At 39.4% G+C, this 15,364-nt stretch overlaps 1 protein-coding gene across 1 annotated transcript in view; it reads right to left on the reverse strand.

Moving 5' to 3' along the window:
- Nucleotides 1-1,308: 1,308 nt before the first annotated feature.
- The window catches only part of Pofut3 (protein O-fucosyltransferase 3), a 101,079-nt gene continuing 87,023 nt past the window's right edge, over nt 1,309-15,364 (reverse strand). Inside the window, exon 5 of the mRNA XM_026409453.2 lies at nt 1,309-2,064. Coding sequence (XP_026265238.2) covers nt 1,831-2,064 — 234 coding nt within the window. The 3' untranslated portion in view covers nt 1,309-1,830. The remainder of the gene's footprint in view (nt 2,065-15,364) is intronic.

Here is a 15,364-nt window from a genome sequence, read left to right on the forward strand (position 1 = left end):
CTACTTTGATATCATCAGATAAAAAGAGAAATAAAGCTTCCCTGTCCCCAATACCACCCAAGAAGTATGCTCCTTCCTACAAAAAAAAAAAAGGGCACACTTCCTTTGACAGTCACTCTGACCTACTGACTTAGTAAAAGCACCTTCTAAAGTAAACTTCTTAAATTTTAGTAAATTAAAGAATATCACACACAAAAAAATTTCAAAGACTAACCCCATCACTTCTTTGTAGATGCAAAAACTAAGGTCCTACTATGCTGTGGGTATAGCTCAGTGGTAGAGTGCTTACCTAGCAGATACAAGGCCATCTCCAGCGTCATTAAAAAAAAATAAGTAAAAAAAAAAAAAAAAAAAAAAAAACAGCAGTTCAGGGGTTAAGGCAAGAGGATTTCAAGTTCAAGGCAACTTAATGAGACCCTAAACAACTTAGTGAGACCCTGCCTCAAAACTAAAAAAATAATAATAATAAAAAGTACTAGGGATATAGTTCAGTGGTAAAGAGCCCCTGGTACTGACTGTAATCTCCAGTACCAAAAACAAACGACAAAAATACCCCGGAAGCTCAGGTAAGTTAAGAGATTTGTACAAGATCACATTTAATTATGGCAGACCTGGGTATGGGAAGCAATTAGTCATAGACACCTTCTCCCCCCCCCCCCCCAGCAAAGTGACCTTCACCTGCTGGTGCCACCAGCAGAGAGAACACTGTATAAGAATGACCCAGCTCACTGCTGGGCACATCAAAGGCACCGGCCACCAACTCACGGAATAAAAGTCAGTGTTGTTCTCCTTGTCTCTCATGGAACTCCAGGAGACACCCCAGATAAGACAGCTGACCCTTACCAGGATCGAAACCAGGAAATGCTCATGAACTGAACGCCTGTGGCTGCCCACCATGACAGGCTGTATATCATCCTAAAGACAGATCAGCTTCAACACAACTGGAGGGCCTGGGGCATTCAGTTCTACTCTCCTGTTGATCAAAACAGATAGGCTGTCCAGGCAAACCAGACAAATCTTATTATTCTGCTCAGAAGTATAAGGAACAACTGGTTGATCTCCCTGATCAAAAGACACAGGAAGAAATTACTCCTTTATGAGACATTCCACTTGGGAGGGAAGACAGGAGGATGCCTGGGGCAAGGTGAACATAAGAAAGGTCAGAGAGGCAGCTGACAGCACAGAGAATGGAGCCATAAAAACAAAGGTGTGTCATGATGGTATGCACACAGACAATTGTATAAGAATATATATATATATATATATATATATATATATATATATAATCTTTTGACATAAAAAGCAGATAGAGCATTAGTTTGACACAGTTTTTCCTACTCCCTTGCATGCCTGGAAACAAACAGATGGAATCTCTTATTGCCAAATTCTAATGCATTTCATGTTCATGCTCAGCATAGAAACATTGGGCTTACCAAAAGCCAGTAAGTTGCTGATCGTTTAAGATATACATGGAGGAGTGACTATCAAAAGTCCACAGCTAGATACTCTGGCACCCCTGCAGCAAGGAAAACACTCTATTTAGGTGAATTTTTACAAAAAGCAGCAAGTATGTGGGTCCAAACATGTAAACTGAAGATGGTCAATGTCCATAAAAAAATATTTACTTTTTCACTATAAAAAATACAGAAGCAAACCCCTAAGGGTAATAATTCATATCTGTTACTTGATAGGGCTCATTATGAGAACTGTAGCAATTAATGTTTATCCTAAAGGATAGTCAACAGAATAGCTATTATAGTCAGACATTAAGGCAACCTAGAAAATAAACCTCATAAAGGCTTTAGTCTGTTATTCTGATACTTTTGGAAATTACTCCTTAAACACTAGACCCCAAAACTCTTGAGTTGAAAAATTTTGATTCCTATCCACCAGCCACCTCAGTGCCTGGGCTTCTTTCTTGGACTGCTGGAAGCTTGGTATCCACATCTCTCGCAGGGAGTTCCTACGCGGAGCATGAGGAACTGGAGATGAGAAAGCAAACGTGGTAGGTTCTGGGCAACTCAGGTGTGTAACTTCAGCCTTCCATTTTTGGGGGGGTAAACCCTGCAAGAGACAAGAGGAAAAAGAACTTAAGACAGGATAAGGAAGCCCAATTTCCATGTTTCCATCTCATAATAATAGAACACAACACATACTTTCCCTAAAGCAAATCTCTTCCCTGATAATGTCTCAATAGTTATACTCTCAACAGTTGAAGGGGAAAGAAAGCATATAATCCTTATGGAGACTACTCTGTGTACCACACACACTGCAAGACAGCTGCATAGATTGTCTCATTTAATTCTTATGACAAACAAATTAAATAAGTACTACTACCTTATTTTAGAGAGGTAGGAACTAGGGTTCCAAGAGTTGTAAAAACTGTCCCCCAAAACAAATCTTGATATAACTAAAATGTAACCTAGTTCTCTCTAGACTCTAAAGAATTCTCCTTGCTTTTGTTATTATTTGTTGCCTCAGTTATGTTCCCTTTACCTGAATGTCACTGCCACTGTGATCCTCCCTGCTGCTATGAGCTTGGTCCGTGCCCTTTCCTGGTTTATTTCCATGGTCTCCTGACCAGTGATCCTCATTGTCCTTGATTCACTGCCAGCCTATACTCAGCAGCTGTTTGCATTCCGAGTTTAAGACCAAGTTTTTTGATGACCTACAAATTTAAGATTTGGTTCTTTAATAATTTTAAAAGAGAAAAGAAGGAAAGGAGAAAGAGAGAAAGAAAGAAAAAGGAGGAGGAGGAGGAAGAAGAGGAGGAAGAGGAAGGAGGAAGGAGGAGGGAGAAAGAAGGAAGAAGGGAGAAGGAGAAGAAGAAAGTGAAAGAGAGAAACTCCAGAATCTCAGCCTGAACGTACCCACCTAATTTCATTTGCTTATTAAACGCCATTAAAATAGGAGTAAAATGATTGTCTTTGGAAGTTATGAACCTGGAAGAATTGAGAGACGAGAAGATGGCAGAATTGTAGTAAAATGCTGGGCACTAGAATAAACAGGCGGGACAGCAGTAAAGAGTGCAGCAGCAGAAGTGTGAGATGCAAAGCAGCCTATTTTACACTGCAGAACCCCAAAGAATAAGAGGCAACAGATACCCCTGGAAGTGGAAGAGGGGCAACAAATTTAAAAGAATTAATAGAAAGTCTGATAAAGGTTTGAAAGACAAAGCTGAAAAATATTCAAAAACTAGAAGGAAAAAGTATTTGAAGATTGGACCTCTAGGATCAGTTTAACACCAGACCACCAATCCATGAGATCCACTATGCAAATATGAAAAGTTCCAGCAAAGAGACAGGAAAGGGAAGAAATGCCCAAGGAAATAATTCAAAGAAATTTCCCAAAGGTGGAAATCCTTGCTTCCAGATATAAAAGTCCCAGTGAGGGCCCAGACAATCACAAGAATCTCTTGCCAAAATACATTTTTATGAAATTTCCAAAGAAAAAGATTCTATTGTTGTAGGGACAGATGAAGCAAGGCACCGAAGATAGCAGGACACTGTTTTATTTGGCTGCAGCCAGGTTCAGAGGGCACAGCTTTTGTTGTAATCAATCCCCTGAACCCTGAGTTCAGGTAGTTTCAGAGTTTCATACCCAGCATATAAGCAGAGGGGCTCAGAAGTTCACATTCTGCAGAAGTTCACATAAAAGCAGTTTTTTTCTTTCACTGTTCTGGGCAAGTTAACCCTTCAAGGACAACAGACAACACCTGAGAAGGGGAGAGCTTCTTCACCCCTTTCTCTCCTCCCCCTGCCAGCTGTTACTGTGGAGCCCAAATGGCAACTTCTCTTCTCTTAGGAATGTAGACATCTCTGTGAAGCCCCAGCTCAAGGCCAGAGGCCTTGTTTGCACATTTCTACAAACTACTACGCTGGATACATATTTGTGAGAAACTAGTAAGGGGGTGTCCAGCACCTGGAGTGCTGATTTCTTCCTGGCCAGTGGCCAAGTAAAACAGGGCAACACGAAAATAGGAAGTTTATCTACATTGAACTCTTTTGCTGACAGTCCTAAAATCAGCCATGGTGAAGATTTCTGGAGAAACCCAGTTAAGTCTTTTCTGTGGAGAAAATGGGTACTACTACACTACACCTCCCTGGTAGGACAAGACTAATTCAAGGACCAGAAGTTAGGATGGTTTGGGATTTCCTGATAGCAATACGGGAAGTTAAGAATCAATGGTGAGATTCACTGAAGAATGTAAAGTTTAGTGAATAAAACTAAAACTACGGAGAAAAAGGATAGCTGCATATCTTCAAAATATTTCACCAAAAGTACTTTTAATTACTCTGGTGGTCTGGTACTTTTTACACATGCCCACTAATTATTTGATATTTCTCTCTTAAGGAGATAAAGTTTAATTCCTCTCCCTTTGAATCTGAGCTGGACCTAGTGATTCATTAAGTGAAAAAAATGAAAGTCAGTTTTTCATAGTGGAAAAACCCAGTAGACACCAGCCTTAATGAAGTTAGTACTATCAGTAATGTCATGTGGCTATCATGCACCCTCTGAGATCAGACACAATGAGGATGCTTTCTCTTCTTTAGCATTATTTCCCAAAATCTATAACCCAAGCGTGAACTTGAGAGAGAAAACATTAGACAAACCACATGAAGGGCTGTTTTATAGAATTATGACCAACACTGTTCAAAAGCCATTAAAAATAAGGAACGTAGAGATCACAGATTGAAGGAGACTAAGGACAGATGATGGCTAAATACAACCTAGAACCGGGATATGGTCCTGGAAGAGACAAAGTCTATTAGGAAAATATGATGAAAAATGACTAATGTTTATAGCTTAACCAAAATTAAAATTGTTGTTGAAAAATGTACCATGATTATGTAAAACATTGACATTAGAAGCCAGGTGAAGTGTGCACAGAACTCTGAGCTTTCTTTTTAACTCTTCTGTAAACAAATTATTTAAAAAAAAAAAAAAAGCTTTTGAAAGGCACTGCAAAATGCCTTCAAAATTCTTAGAAAATTTATGTCTGTTTTCATCGTTTACGCTCAAATTATTGCTTAAATGTTCCAGTGGAATGAAGACATTTTTATATACTCTCTCAAATATCTCTTCAGAGGAAGCTAGTAGAGCAGAACAGAATTGAGTAAGGAGGTCCCAAGGTGGTTACCAAAAACAACTTTGAGAAGACATCGTTCATCTTTATTGACTGGTAAGTACAAAGGCAGCCAGGCAGTATCCCGCTGAACTGAAGAATCAGGTGCAAGCAGCTAAGAACTATGAAAGGGGAAGCTGGGGTTCAATATAAAGAACCATGTAAGTGTCCAAGCTGGCAAAGGATAAAATAAGCTGTCTTAAAAATAATGAAATCACAAGGTGTGGTGGTGCATGCCTATACTCCCAGTGGTTCCAGCAGCTGAGGCACGAGGAGAGTGAGTTCAAAGCCAGCCTCAGCAAAAGGCGCTAAGCAGTGAGACCGTCTCTACATAAAATACAAAATAGGGCTGGGGATGTGGCTCAGTGGTCGAGTGTCCCCTAGTTCAATAACCAGTATCCCCAAAATAATAATAATAATAATAATAATAATAAAATCATCAGCACCAGAAATTTTCTAGCACAAATTAGGGCACAACTTGTTCACAATATTTGAATCATCAGTTAGCAGGCAGCTGTACTCATCACATAACCTTCAGTGGCCTTCTCAATACGGACCCTGTATGACTGTTTACATGAGACCATTGGAAATGACAGTCTATTCCACTGCCAGCCACCTGAGAAGACTCCACTCGACAGTACAGGATAAGGTTCCATCTGAAGGTGACATAACAGAGGAAAGAATCCTATAAAATGGACTCTTTCACTCCAACATTCTGCCAAAAACATTTCACAGTATGACCTGAAGGAAGTGTGTTTGATGAAATCATTATGGCACTTTTAGAAATAACTAAGTTTTGGTATTCCGTTCTAGCTGAGATCTTGGGAAGAAAAACAAGCTAATTCTAAAATATGATTTTTAAAAGATTTTCCTTCCAAAAAAGAATATGGCTCCTTCTTCAACAAATGAAGAAAGAAATCAGATAATCCTCAAATTCTGAACTTTTATTGAGTCTACTGGAGAACTGAATCCCAGAGAGAGACACCCTTCCATGGAGAGGTGGATACATGATCTGCTTCACCTTTGGCAGAACACAGGGGAAAGATGTGGTCACCATACAGACAGGTAATAAGAAATCAGGTAAAATTCTAACCCTTCCTTAAGTGTGAAGTATCGGCTACCCTGTCAGTCTGGCAGAGCTGGGAGGTCCAGTTGCAAAAGGAAAGTTCTAACTCACTCAAGAGCTCTTTGCCATGCCTCTCATTCAATGCCAAGAAGGAAGACGAGGGTGGGGAGAAAACTGGAAAGGGCCCCCACCTTGGCACAGTGCAGTGGCAGGAGGAAATCAACTTGTGCTTGGAAACATTCAATCAGCCTTCCCAACCTCCCCCTTCTTTGATAAAGTGAAAAAAGCCTTATGCCACTGAAGGAGTAGTAAGAAATCCTTCTGCCCCCAGATACAAGAGAAAAATCTATTATCTGCAGGGAATGGGGGGGGGGGCGGGGGCGGGTCAAAGCAAAACTCCTCTCTCCTAGTTGGGAAAAAGTTCAAAACTCTGTTGGGCCTAGGATCCTACAGTGATACCAGAGGTGACCGACACTGGTGAGGGACACCCAATCCAACCAAAACCACAAGGCACTGTTTAGCTGCCTTGGGAAGGAGAGGCTGGAACACTAGAAAGCTTCACCACTGAGACCTAGGGATTGAGGGCCTGCCTAGACCTGGGGCTGCCATACTGCCAACATGAGCCTACCATGAAGTAACAGGAGCGATGCAGGAATCAATAAAAGTTGAGAGTGGAGGATAAAACCTGAGAAAAAAAAAAAAAACTCTAGCACTTCAAACCTGACTAAGCATGGGTAATAGCAAGGCTTAGTTACTAGATAAATGTTATCACTGAACAAATTTGAAGCCTGTGGAGTACGAAAGGTAATAACACAGATCCCAAGTCTAGCTCAACTTCCTTACCCACTCACAGCCTGACAGAAAAGAAAACCTGCCCATTTCTACACACAAATGCTATTGACCTCAGTCTCTACATTCATGTGCATGATATTGAGCAATCCGTTAAAAAAAAAAAGAAGACACATTTTTTTCAAATGGTCAAGAGCTAAAACAATCAACAGACTCAGATAATGGTACTATCAGGCAGGAACTTTAAAAATATCTACTGTTAAAAATCATAGTGGAGGGGCTGGGGTGATGGTTCAGTGGTAGAGCGCTTACCTCACATATGTGAGGCACTGGGTTTGATTCTCAGCATCGTATACAAGTAAATGAATAAATGAATACAAAATATAATGGAGAAGGTGAAAAAAACATGCATGAACTTAAGAGTTAAATCAGTCAAGAGATGGAATACAAAGCAGGGATCAAATGGAAATGCTGGGTTTCAGCAGTCGAAGAGATGTGAGATTAGGTGACCGCGAAGCTACTTTCAACTCAAATATTCTGAGGTCATCACGTTAAAAAGATAAGAGAAAAAAAAATAAGGAACTGACCAAATTCAATCAGGAGGACATACAAAATTTAAACAGATCAATTTCAAGCAATAAAAGATGCCATCAAAAGCCTACCAAGAAAGAAAAGGTCAGGACCAGATTCTCAGCCAAGTTCTATCAGACCTTCAAGGAAGAACTAACACTAATCCTCAAATCATTCCATGAATTGGAAAAGGAGGAAATCCTTCCAAACTCCTTCTAAGAAGCTAGTATCACCCTGATACCAAAACCAGACAAAAATACATCAAGGAAAGAAAACGTCAGACCAATAGGCCTGATTCATAGAGATGCAAAAATTCTTAATAAAATCCTAGCAAATCACATAGAAAAATATGCTAAAAACATAGTGCACCATGATCCAATGAGGTTCATCCCAGTGATGCAAGGTTGGCTGAATATATGAAAATCAATAAATGTAATTCATCACGTCAATAGACTTAAAGACAAGAATCACATGATTATTAATAGAAGCTGAAAAAACATCTGACAAAACTCAGCATCCACTCAAGTTCAAAATACTAGAAAACTTAGGGATAGTAGGAAGATACCTCAACATTGTAAGAGCTACCCATGCTAAACCCAAGGCCAACATAATTCTAAATGAAGAAAAACCGAAAACATTCCCTCTAAAAACTGGAAAAAGACAGGGACGCCCTCTGTTACCACTTCTGTTCAAAGTAGTCCTTGAAACTCTAACCAGAGAAATTAGGAAAAAGAAAGAAATTAAAGGGATACAAATAAAAAAAAGAAGAGCTGAAACTATCCCCATTTGCTGATGACATGATTCTATATTTAGAAGACCCAAAAAACTCCACCAGAAAACTTCCAGAACTCATAAATTAATTCAGCAAAGTAGCAGGATACAAAATTAACATCCATAAATCAATTGCACTCCTATATATCAGTGATACATCAACTGAAAGAGAAATTAGGAAAATTATTCCACTCACCATAGTCTCAAAAAGAAATTATTTTTGAGAGTCAATATAACAAAAGAGGTGAAAGATATCTACAATGAAAACTACAGAACACTAAAGAAATTTAAGAAGACCTTAGAAAATGGCAAAATCTCCCATGTTCTTGGATAGGCAGCATTAACATTGTCAAATGGCCACACTACCAAAAGTGCTACACAGATTTAATGCAATTCCTATTAAAATTTCAATGACGACTATTCATAGAAATAGAAAACACAGTCATGAAATTCATTTGGAAAAATAAGAGACCCAGAATAGCCAAAGCCATCCTTAGCAAGAAAAGCAAATCAGGAGACCTCACAATACCAGACCTTAAATTATACTACAGAGCTACTGTAAGAAAAACAGCATGGTATTGGCACCAAAACAGACCCGAAGACCAATGGAACAGAAGAGAAGACACAGAAAAAAACCCACACAAATGCAATTACCTCATACTAGACAAAGGTGCAGTAAACATAAAATAGAGGAAAGACAGCCTCCTCAACAAATGGTGCTGGGAAAACTGGAAATCCACATGTAGCCGAATGAAATTGAATCCCTGATCTCTCACCCTGCACAAAACTCAAAGTAGATCAAGGACCCAGGCATTAGACCAGAGATGTTGCACCTACCAAAAGCAAAAGTAAGCCCAACTTTCTCATCATGTTGGCTTAGAAACTGACTTCCTCAACAAGACTCCTAAAGTGCAAGAAGTAAAATCAAGAATCAATAAAGAGAATAATACCAAACAAAAAAGCTTCTTCACAGCAAAGGAAACAAACAAGGATATGAAGAAAGAGCGTACAGAAAAGGAGAAAATCTTTGCCACCTGCACTTCAGAGCATTAATCTCCAGGATATATATATAAAAAAAACTCAGAAAACTTAACACCAAAAAAAAATGATAATAATAACCCAATCAATAAATGAACAAAGGAACTGAACAGGCACTTCACAGAAAAAGAAATAGAATGGTCAACAAATATATGAAAAGACTGTTCAACATCTCTAGCAATTAGAGATATACAAATTAAAACCACACTGAGATTCCATCTCACTCCAGTCAAAATGGTAATTATCAAGAATACAAGTAATGATAACTTTTAGTGAGGATGTGGGAGAAAAGGTACACTCACACATTGCTGGTAGAACTGCAAATTGGTGCTACCACTATGGAAAGCAGTATGGAGATTCCTCAGAAAACTGGGAATGGAAGCAATATTCTCCCAAAGCAAAGTTATCCCACTCCTCAGCATATACCCAAAGGACTTAAAACCAGCCTACTATGGTGACACAGCCACATCAATGTTTGTAGAGCTCAATTCACAATAGCTAAGCTACTGGAACCAACCAACCTAGGTGCCCTTCAACAGATGAATGGATAAAGAAAATGTGGTATATATATATACACAATGGAATATTATTCAGCCATAAAAATGGCTTTATGACTTTTGCCAGTAAATGGATGGAGTTGCAGACTATCATGCTAAGTGAAATGAGCCAATTCTAAAAAAATCAAAGGGTGAATGTTCTGATACGTGGATGCTAACACACAATAAGGTGGGGACGGAAGAACAGAAGTTCATTGGGTTAGACAAACAGGAATGAAGTGAAGGGGGGTGATGAGAATAGGAAAGAAATCAGACATAACTTCCCTATTTCACCACCAGTGAAACTCCACATCATGTACAACCACAAGAATGGGATCCTAATTAGAGTAAGTTATACTCCGTATTTGTAGAATGTGCCAAAATGCACTCCACTGTCATGTATATCTAAGAATAACAAAAATTAAGAACTGGGTTGTTAATATGTAGAAAACATGATGCAATTGACAGTTTCCCACTTGGAACTGTTCCTTCACATATTTCGTCTAAAATATAAAAAGCAGTGAAAAATTACTTCAGGAAACTCCAGTTAGAAAGTAAGTTCTGTTAACCCTAAGAGAGATTTTCTGCTTTATTCTGTTTAAATATAAATAGGAAACCTCTAAATCATCCATCTTTTAGAGTCATGTCACACTAAATCTACTTTTCCTAGAAATCCTCCCCATTTCATACCTCATTTATCCTTCTAACTTCACAAAATCATCCCATCTACTTAAAACATTAATACTTAAGAAGAAAAGTTTTGACCCAAGGAGTTTATTGGATGACTTTTAATAAATGACATCTATGATATAAGCATAAATTTTTACTCTGTGTAGATAATGGATAAAAGTTTGCTCAAAGAAAAGAAAATGTAAAGAAGCTCATTCTCTCCTGGCAAGTGTCCACTTAGGGTTGTTACTCCTGGTGGTGATTTAGTACTAGGGACACATGATGCTAAAAGCTTTAAAATGAGAATACAACTAAATGCATATTTTGTCTCTAGGGTTCATCATCTTTGGTCAGGAGTTAACAGAATCGCTGTTGCTGCAGAGTCGGAGCGCTGGGGCAATAGGACTAACAACTACCAACCAGCTGACAGTGATTAGGATGGTCCTTTGGTAGATTCTTGTAGAATCTTTACCAGAAGTGTTCAGATCACCCATCAGAGAACCTTTCCCTCCCAACAAAGATCATTTCTATGGCTATTTAATAATATCTGTCTACACTGTAAGTCCTGTCTATGACAGGGACCATGTATTTTATTGTCTACCCAAATAATGTCAGAAACAGAGCATATCCTCAATGAAAATGTTTCTCAATAGTCTATTCAATAAATGAGTGGAGACTTTCAGATTTAAAAAAAAAAAAGATTGACTAAACATACATTTTAATAATGAGAGTAAGGAGTTTTCTAATATGACATAATCTCACAAGGAAAGACAAAATGGTGGAGAAACAGTAACAAAATTTTGGAAATGGCAAAGTCAATAGGTGGGTGACAATGACTTAGTTGACTGGAGAAAGTTCTAAGTTCCAAGAAGCAGAAAAGCAACTCTGAACACTACAATGGGCCCAAGACATTCTAGAATTTGATGACATAAGAAAACTCTGGAAGTGAGTAAAAAGCAAGGGCTAAAACAGAAAAGGCATTTGTTTCGTCAAGATGCCACAGAAGTCACGGATCACTCTGCACAAACGAGAAGCTGATGCTCCCCTACCCCAGCAAGTCAGGTGTCTCTTTCAAAGAATCTTGTATGGTGGGTCGTTAGGTTTAGGGAGAGTGGGCAGAGTTGAAGGTGAGGGCACTCTACTCTAGCAGACACCTCTTAGGTGCCTGAACCATCTCAGCCAGAACAGTTTTGGCTATTCATGGCCCTGGACAATTGCACACCTCAGCTTCTTCCATGTGACTCCTTTCCTGCCCTAAGATTTAACTGCGGATGTCACTATAAACTCTTCTCAGCAACTTATCACCCATGTGCAAGCCAAAAGTAAGTGGGATTTAAGTCCAGTTGGAAAATTTTTTACTTACAGAAGATTAGAGTCAATGGATAAATTCACCCCCCTCCCTTACCCTGATCTGGAGATGCTCTATATGCTTTTCATTGGAAGGGTTGAAAAACATGAACCATTCGCCCCATTTAAAAGCACTCAGCTCAGTCACATCCTTATATTTGCCCCTCCTCCTTCACTGCTTCACTCACCTCTTCCTCCCTCCATCTCTACAGGATCATACTCCATAATATAATCACAGCACATATGCCGCTGCTTCCCTTTCTGTCTTTTGTGGAACCCAGGCTAGGAGTGGCCCTAAGAGGTATTATTCAACTGATGACAATAAAAGCCCCACTACTGGTGGTAAATAACCACTAAAACCAAGAAGGATATCACCTTTCACTTGGCACATGAGTGAAAAAATGCAGGGCCTGCTCTCAGGAGAAATAACTCATCAACCCCAAAAGCCCCTGGAAGCGCTGGCTAGAACACACTGCCAAGAACTGGGGAAGCATCTGAGGGTATATCTTGAGGCATTTGGATCAGAGTGAGAGAAATATGAGGATAAATAGGAGAAACTTTATGGTCCTAGAGAGACACACTTATGATATGAAATACAATACTCTGGCAAGAAGTAGGACCTGAAGCTGGTCCTAATGATTTGCTGAATGTCTCCTTGACACTGGGACATGATGAGGGTGTACTGTAAATGAGACAGAAATGGCAAAGCTTACTCGGCATAATATCTGGAAGATGGTAAGAACACTCAGGAGCTGGAAAAGTTAGGATGGATTTACTACATAAGACTGAGAACCAACCCAAAGGACACTGAGAGCCCAAGAGGACACTTTACAACTTCAGCATGGGAAGAATGACTGACACAAGAGAAGAGAGAAGGACTGACACTTTTTATCAGTGTGCCTCTAGAAACAGAGTCTCTAAAAATAAAAATTATATATATATATATATATATATATATATATATATATATTACTTTCCCTGATGGTCAAGTACTGATATCTGATCTTGTCCCATTTGGGGACAAGCTTGCTCCAAAATGGGACAAGATCAGATATCAGCACTTGACCATCAGGGAAGGTACCATAAAGATTAGGAATGCCACACTAGAGTTGCCTCACTCACAGGGTTTGTAGCATTTCTGCAGGTGAGATAGATGGTGGTCAAGGTAACTAAGTTGCTCAGATTGCATAACCAAAAGGGATAAATCTTGAAGAGAAAATGTATGGTAGTTACCACCATGGAACTCACTGTTTCAAAATCTAAAATTAGGTCACAGAGCAGAGCCACTGGCTGAAAGGTCCATTGCTGCAGTTCCTTATTCATTTGAGAAGAAAAGCAGAATATTCATATTTTCAAAGACTGCTGGATACAGCGTCTGAAGTTGATACAGTGGCCAGGCCAGGGGCTCAAAACTGCACCGTGACCCTCTGTTCAGAGTAGGAGCACATCATGAGCTGATGATAAATTAAGTTGTTGCCTAGGCCCAGTAGCTTCAATGTTTCTACAAATACACTTTGTGTTTATTTCCTTGGTTCCTGAGTGAGTATGTGGGGAAGTTGTACTTAGCAGCTGGAGGAAAATTCATATAAATTCCCTAATCTGAGGATCTAAGAAAAAAAAAAATCATGATAAATCCCTTCAAACTACCCCCTTTAGCCAGGACACTGACTGACGCTATACCATATCCTTGGGGGAAAACTTCAGAGATCAACTGTACCAGACTCAGGGGTTGTCCTCATGATCCCCACTCACCCCCATTTAATTTACTTTTCTTACTCTTGACAAAAACAAGTTAAATCATGGCAGAAGATGAGATATATTATGACCTTAACCTAATAGTGAACCAACTACCGCCGCCCTACTGAATGTGCTATCTATGTAAGACCAACACTACTCCAACCAATATCTGATATTAATAACCACCAATAAGTGTTCACTGACAAGAATCTCTTAACAAACAGGTAGATAATATGGTTTGTCTTGGATGTCACCCAGCTTCCATGCTGTTATCCATTACTGCTCTATGGTCCATGAACCAAGAAGACATGATTACAATGATACAGGTTATGCATGAACCAAAAAGCTTCAGCTCCCAAACATGAAGGCAGAATTCATGATTGTCATTTTTTAATACCTTGCCTACCAGCAACAACGATCAATGCTATGAATTTTGGATATGGCACCATTCTTTGAAGGAGACCTCTTACTGACTGACTAAAATCCTTTCACCCAGAAGGAGCAGAAATTTGTCTTTGCTGAGATTGACACTTACTCTAGATACATATTTGACTTAATTTCCACCCCCTGCCCAAATTCTGCCAACACTGACCATCCAGGGGTTACAGAATCGCTTCTTTAGCAACATGGTAACTTGTGAACACTAAGACAGACCTAAGAACCCACTGTATATTGAAGGAGATATCAATGGACAACTGCCAGGTAACAACAGGCAGTATGACCCTGAGCACAGGATTTATTTCTTTCACCTTAGTGACCCTATCACTAAGAAGAAGTCAGAATAGTCTTTAGTAACTCAGCATAAGTCACAGCTCAAGGATAATACTTTATGGTTTATTAAACCAGTAGTTGATGTCTGGTATTGTATTCCAAGCAGCTAGACAAAATAGTTCTAGGAAACCCCCAGTTGAAGTAGGATTGACTAACCTCACCATAATTCTATGACCCATTTGCTTATTTTGTGTTTTTCATTCCTGCAACTTGAGTCTTTTCTGGGTTCCCAGGGAGAGTGGGAAATGGGAATCTTTTCCATTAGGAGCACAGGAAGCTTTCCACTGAACTTGAATCCACAGACCTACACTACTACCTGGTCACTTTGAGTCCTTCATGGCTGTGGATTAGCAGGAAAAATAAAGAAATTTCTGTAGTGGGGGTAATAATGGACTAATAATTAGCTAATGTTGCAGCTATACAATGGAAGTAAACTGGGCATATCCAGGACTGGGCAGTGTCCATACACAATGAATTTCATATCCAATATGAAAGTGTAATTGCAGTCATCACTGCCTAAGAGGGACAAGGCAACTACAGGTTCCTATGGGAAGAAAGTCTGGTCACCACACCAGGCAAGCAATCCAAACGATTCAAAATTACTGGCCAATAGTGAAGAAAATAAAGAACGGGTTGTGGAAGAGGAAGAGAATGCATATCAGTCATTGACTTTGGGTCACCTGCAGCAATGAGGTCTAAACCTATTTCATTAACTCTCTTGTCTGAAGTCTTTGAGAGAGCTGGGCTGACCAACTGGACTCATTCTAACTTACTCAGGGAAAAAAATGATAACCTCCCCTCCTATCATTGCTAAATACTATAGTATGAGACTTGGACACAGAAGAAAGATAAGGGAATCTGGGTGATATCAAGAATGGATGATATTAGATACTTTTCATTTCATCATTTCAGATCCCCTCAGCATAAATGGACTCTCATTCCATT

The sequence above is a fragment of the Urocitellus parryii genome, chromosome 14 (genome assembly GCF_045843805.1).
Source record: "Urocitellus parryii isolate mUroPar1 chromosome 14, mUroPar1.hap1, whole genome shotgun sequence".
NCBI lineage: Eukaryota > Metazoa > Chordata > Mammalia > Rodentia > Sciuridae > Urocitellus > Urocitellus parryii.